This window comes from Pocillopora damicornis, chromosome 4, assembly GCF_964200805.1.
Source record: "Pocillopora damicornis chromosome 4, jaPocDami1.2, whole genome shotgun sequence".
In the NCBI taxonomy this organism is placed as follows: domain Eukaryota; kingdom Metazoa; phylum Cnidaria; class Anthozoa; order Scleractinia; family Pocilloporidae; genus Pocillopora; species Pocillopora damicornis.
Genome location: NC_142673.1, coordinates 30,985,246 through 30,991,524, shown reverse-complemented (window position 1 = coordinate 30,991,524; position 6,279 = coordinate 30,985,246). Strand labels below are relative to the sequence as shown.

At 38.8% G+C, this 6,279-nt stretch overlaps 2 protein-coding genes across 3 annotated transcripts; one reads left to right on the top strand and one right to left on the bottom strand.

The window, feature by feature from the left end:
• The first annotated feature begins 2,118 nt into the window (after nt 1–2,118).
• LOC149047704 (uncharacterized) lies at nt 2,119–4,149 on the top strand. The gene is made up of 2 exons (XM_089205641.1): nt 2,119–2,410; nt 2,810–4,149. Exons 1-2 carry the CDS (start codon nt 2,289–2,291, stop codon nt 4,047–4,049), a joined length of 1,362 nt encoding a protein of 453 aa, XP_089061767.1. The 5' UTR covers nt 2,119–2,288; the 3' UTR covers nt 4,050–4,149.
• Nucleotides 3,917–6,074, bottom strand: LOC149047703 (uncharacterized). 2 transcript variants are annotated; one of them, XM_089205642.1, is made up of 2 exons: nt 5,818–6,074; nt 3,917–5,576 (listed from the first exon to the last, which is right to left on the bottom strand). In XM_089205642.1, the coding sequence occupies exons 1-2, from the start codon at nt 5,989–5,991 to the stop codon at nt 4,497–4,499; spliced, it is 1,254 nt and encodes a 417-aa protein (XP_089061768.1). In that variant the 5' UTR covers nt 5,992–6,074; the 3' UTR covers nt 3,917–4,496. The 2 variants fall into 2 exon arrangements, with proteins under 2 accessions (XP_089061768.1, XP_089061769.1); XM_089205643.1 differs by having other exon boundaries at nt 3,917–5,402.
• Between the last annotated feature and the right edge of the window lie 205 nt (nt 6,075–6,279).

Below are 6,279 nucleotides of genomic sequence, written 5' to 3'. Positions count from 1 at the left end.
ATTTATTGTGTACGCGCAGAACCTGCGCGAACACAATAGACCTCCACTTCCGGTGCCATTTTTGGAAACTTGCAGGTATGTTGTCATGAAGGCACGAAACGCGAGGAATGGCGAGCGCGTCGTTTGTTGAAGTGAATAAGTCACGACACCTGACCTAATACATCGTCGATTTTCAATCTCTCATCAAATAATCGTCCTCGAGTGTTCGTAGCTTCTCTCTTTTCTGTTTTAGCTTGCTGGAATTCGCTCGAGGGTCCTAAACTTTGATCCTAAATATCTGCGTAACCACCATAGCCAGATCGCAGCACTCATGTATATACGTCGAAGGTGCATACCAGACAGTAACAACAGGTGGCTGTGGTTTCTCCAGCCAGAAGATCCCACTGAAGAAGAAGAGATCGACAGGACTGTCTTCCAATAGGAGGTACCTAACTGTAAAACAAATTTTCAGTCAGACTGTAAGCTTTTCACTTGGATGTTCATTTTGGAGTTCGAGATGATCAATGTCAACGTCTCTCACAGACTGTGGATAGATATTCAAGCTATGAGGACATTAGTTTTTTCTGTGACAATGGTTTTACTCAATTTTGAAATTCAACCAGGTTGCATGTTCATTTTAGAGTTCAACACAGGCCAGTGTGTTCTGAAGAAATGAATGTTTTTTTTGCGACAATCGTGAGAGGTGGTTTCAGTCAATTTTATAACAAGATGATCAATGTCAAAGTCTGTCGCAAACTGTGGATAAATATTCAAGCTAGGGCAGTGGTGTTTTTCTGAGGAAATTGGTCTTTTCTGTGACAGTGGTGAGATGGTTTTACTCGATTTTGAAATTCAACCAGCATGTTCATTTCAGAGTTCAACACAGGCCAGTGTGTTCCGTAAATGTTGTGTTTGCAAGATTTTTTTTTTTTAAGTTCCTCACAAGCCGTTGATGATAATATTCAAGCTAAGGCGGTCGTGTTTTTGTGAGCAAACTAATTTTTTTCTGTGACAAAGGTGACAGATAGTTTAGCTCGATTTTGAAATTTGACCAGCGTGTTCATTTTGGAATTCAACACATTTAAAATAAAATTGAGTTGATGGTTGAGAAAATGTGTACTCGTTCTCTGCTATAATAAGTTATTTTTAATAACCGCCACAAAAGGGAAGCAGGTCGCTGTGCCCACAAAGATGAGAACATTCAAAAGTGTCTCCTTTAACTCTAGTCACCACGATCGCTATAAATGCAGCTTTCCTTACCAAGCTGTCAACCAATTGCGATAAAATGGTCTTTTGTTTTCACCTTCATTTCACTAAAGAGGTTTGCAGTTCAGAGAAAGGAATTGAACAACAATTAGACTGCCGACAAAACTCTGAACAGACAAATTCAACCTCTTTTTCCAATTGTCAGTCCGAGATCTCTCTTTGGGGCACTTTGCCAAATTTCGCCCTCCATATTGAAATGAAAATAGATCCTCGTTAAGAAAAGCAGTGCATTATAGTCTAAGTTCAAGGTTTTACCCCCAGACAGGCGGTAAGGGTTGTTATTTAAGCAAATTCCTTCCAACTATTAATGGTTCCAGAAAGAAATTCACCCTTGCTTAGGAATTTTTTCAGCTAACCCTAACACTCACCGTGCTTTTTCCGGCTAAATTCAACCATCGCGTGTGGAAATGAGGGTTAGGGTTTAGGGTTTAGGGTTAGGGTTTAGGGTTAGGGTTAGGGTTAGGGTTAGGGTTAGGGTTAGGGTTAGGGTTAGGGTTAGGGTTTAGGGTTAGGGTTAGGGTTAGGGTTAGGGTTAGGGTTAGGGTTAGGGTTAGGGTTAGGGTTAGGGTTAGGGTTAGGGTTAGGGTTAGGGTTAGGGTTAGGGTTAGGGTTAGGGTTAGGGTTAGGGTTAGGTTTTAGTGTTAGTGTTGGGGTTAGGTTTAAATATTGTGAAGGGTTAGTTTGCTTTGATAATAACTATTTCTAATCATCGTTAAGGGTGATTTTTATTAAATGATATCATTAAGCAATTATCTCTAAGGGTGAATTTGCATACATAATAACCCTTTCAAATATTTTTTAGGGTTTATTTTCTTTTGTAATAGAGTCCTAAAGTGTGACGTCACGTTGCCATGGGGCTAAAATTTCTGTTCTAAACAATCGAGCGCGTCCTACTGATAACCTATGCGTTGCTGAGGTCAAGTGTGTAATCATCGCTTGGAACGGTTCAAAGAAGCTTAGAATAAGGTTCAGTTACATTGTTATTAACGCTGTAGGTCATAGAAATCTAAAACTGAGAAACGAAGGCGATCGAAACGATTAAAATGGTGCACTGCTTTGCGCCTGATTGCAACCATCACTCGGAAAGTCACACGTGTAGCTTCTTCGGATTCCCTAGCAAGGAAAAAAAGCTGAAGGAATATAGAAGATGGATTCACCTACTGAGGTTAGTAAGAGTTTTATTTCAATACTTTTTCTGTCCAGGAGAAAAGTATGCTTACGCAATTTATTGCGGTTGTGGAGTCGCCATCTTTGTTATGAAACTGATTAAGCTTATATAAATCTTACTGATTTTTAGACTCCTTTTTCTTGTACTCCAACTTCAAAATCGGTTCCCTAGAAGCCACGAGCCAACATTTGACTCAATGACGGAAATCAGTTGTGAGAGCTTTTGGTGTGGTTGTTGATACTTAATGGTCACCCTGCAGTGTTAAAACAGGCAGATAGAGAACTGTCTTCTTAATTAGAAATTTTTATAAGATAGAAGCTGCAAGATAAAAATCCTCCGCTAATAGCACAGTAATCAGAAAGAATTATAAAGCTGAAATTATCCTTTTTGCTATAGGAGAGAAGACAGAGAGCCAGGAAAACATTCCAGAGTCTGTAGTTGCCATTTCAGAGAAGGAAAAAAAAGTAATGGTCCTGAGATTTTCAAGAGGAACCAAGACAAACTTTTCCCAGCAGAAGAAGCAAAGCCAAAAAAGAAAAAAATCGAATCACAACAGACCCTACAAGAAATGATAGAAGCTGCAAGGAAGAAAGAAGAACTTGAACAAGGCACCTCTGGCAGCGTGGAGAGACTTGAATCAACAAGAAAAGAAGTTATACTGGAAGCAGAGTTGGAGCAGGCAAAAAGGGAAATGATTGATCAAAGAGAAAAAAATTACTATGTGCAAAAACATTACACAGTTTCGAAAATGAGTGAGGAGGTTTTGAAGATGGAAACTGGGCTGCCAACAAAGGAAGTTTTTCAAATTGTTGTCAACTATGCAGCTAGGTTTAAACAATCCATCAATTACTTTGCTGGCTGGAGAGTGCAATCAATCAGTTTTGAAGAACAAATATTTATAACATTAATGAAAGTCAGACAGAATTACACAAATCTTCACCTTGCACAGTTATTCAATTGCAGTGTATCTACAATAGCAAATATTGTAACAACTTTCATTCATGTCTTACACTCAATTCTATTTATTGACCTCATGGCATCCATCCCATCTAGGGATAAGAACAAGCTGTGTGCCCCATCATCTTTTAGTCAGTTTGGTTCATGTAGAGTAGTGATAGATTGTACAGACATAGAGATTGCCACACCTGGGCTTATGAGCCAGCAGAATGCTACGTATTCAAATTATAGGGGAATGCATTCCTTCAAGGTTATTGTGGGTGTAGCGCCAAATGGTGTTATTACTTATGTCAGCAAACTTTATCCAGGGTCAATATCTGACAAAGCAATTGTGCAGAAATCAGGATTTTTAAATCACCTTACTGCTGGAGATATGGTCTTAGCTGACAAAGGTTTTGTTATACAGGATCTTGTACCAAATGGTGTTTCAGTAAATATACCACCTTTTTTAAACAATGGTACATTCACTGAGAGTGAAGCAAGGGCAACAAAAGTTATAGCAAAATGCAGAATTCATGTTGAGAGGGCAAATGCTAGGCTCAAAGATTTCAAGATTTTATCTTTTATTCCCTCATATTTACGTTGTCATGCAGATATAATATTTCAACTCTGTGCTTCACTTGTTAATCTGCAGTTTCCACTGATCAAAGAGGGCTGTGAAGGATATGAATTTGATTAATGAACTAATTATTTTTCATATAAGGAAAATTGAATACTTTGTAAAATACATGTTGATCTGTTTGTTTTATTCAAAAAGTAAATCTGCTATCATTGTTGAATTTATGGATGCATGTATAATTTCAGCCCAACAACAGTTCACTACAACAGAGCAGTACAGCTCAACTGTGAAACAATGAAGTGCAAAAACTGTAACTGTTTCTAAAGTTAGTTTGAGTAAACCAGGAGAGCCCTGTTGGGATTTGAAGATCTGTGTTCCTAAAGTTACTAGAGTGAACTTAAAAGTACACCTGAGCTCCCAATACCCTCCATCTGAAAAGCCTCCCTATCTCAAGAAATTCCACAACAACATGCCATCAGTGAAGACTAAACACCAAAGGGCTCCTAATGATTCCTGAAAATTATTATTTCTTAAAAAATAATTACATGCAGTAATAGATCTGGAAACCTATAATTGTCCCTCTACAACCTTTGGGAAGAGGTGTTCAAAATAAAACTGAGTAAGCTTAGAAATGTTTCCACTCCAGCCTTCATCCTTTGCTATTTTCAAAACAACTACATCTTTAGATGTCCACACAACAAAATAGCAAAGCTTCCTTTGAGCAAAATGTATCTCCCCTTGGACCTGATGCCAGTAGACATGTTCTTCCTTTAAAGCATACTGACCACTTTCAGTTTTTTTCAAGCAGAAATTGGGGGAGATATTCACTGCCTCTTCCATTGTCATATTCCTTTCGGTGTAGGGACACTTGACCTCCAAAACAGAGTCTTCATCCACAATTCCATCTGGGGAAGCACCAAGAATCCCAGAGCCATCCAGCCATAACCCAGTTTCCTGTACAGTTTTTGCAGTTAAATTGGTAAATGCCTTAATCGCTTCTGCCTCGTTGTTTACCCCCCATTGTACTGCCTTAACTCTTGATATGTCATACTCTCCAAGGAGCCGTTTGAGAAGTGAAGGGGTCACTCTTTTGGCATGCAGAACGGATCCAAAATTGCTTGCTGTAAGCCGTCCCCTCCTTGCAAGATGCCAGGTTGGGTTGTCTCGTTGGCCTACAGTTATCTGACTGACTAACAGGATATCTGCTTCTGTGAGTTTGGCTTTCCGAACCAAACAGTCCAATTGTTGCTGTGTACCTCTTGTTTGGATAAACTCCTCTGAGTAGATGATTTCCTCAATTGTTGGCACAGGCAATTTGGCTTGGGGAGCAGGCTCTGGGCACATGAGCCAGCAAAGACCAGTGAACCTCCCATATGCCTTTAAGCTTCCATATAGTGCCTGACGATCTTCTGTGTTGGGAGATCGAGTAATCGCCACATAATTCTTTGGCAGAGGGAACAGTTCTTCGACTGCCTGTAAAGACAGGGAGGTATTAGACTTCTTTTTCCTCCACTGACATTCAATATCTGTGCGGCTTAAGTTGTGAATCCCATTTATAAAAAGAGCCGCCGCGTGACTGCATTTGAATTTTCCCTTTGGACATTCACACTCCGTGGATTTTATGTTGAAGTGGTCATCCAGGTAAATCTAAGTGGTAATTAAGATAAAAGTTCAAACAAGGTGAACTCATAAATGTCTTGGTAACACTATTTCATATGAATCATAATCTGTACGATTTAAGCCTCAGCCTGGCTTTTTTGATGAGGGAAATCGACAAGATCGAAAATATATATTTCTAAATTGGGGGAGTAGATAACAAGAAGGTACTTAAAAGATATTTAAAAATATTCCTTAGGCTTCTTAATGCGATTGGTGGCTCTAAACTCACCGTGACTCGATAGACCTTTTTCTTCATACTTGCTTGAACCTCACCGCGTAAAATACCCTGATGGTAAGAAAATGACTCAATGTGTTCAGATCTGTAATGATTTTCTCCTCGTTCGATTGACTTCTTTTCTTCAGCGAAGAAAGATATCAGTGCAGCGATTGAAAGCGACGCCATTTTGGCTCTGAGCACGTTTGTTTAGAACAGAAAATTCTGCTCCCATGGTAACGTGACGTAACGGCTTTAGAACTCTATAACCGTTTCCAACCTTTGCTAAGGGTGAATTTTTTAAATAATAATCCTTTTTCTAATTTATAGTTATGGTGAATTTTCTTAAATAATAACCCTTTCCAAATATTCTTAACAGTGAATTTTTTAAAATAATAACCTTTTTTTCTAAGTATTAGTTAGGGTGAATTTTCTTAAATAATAACCCTCTCCAACCATTGCTAAGGTTAAATTTTC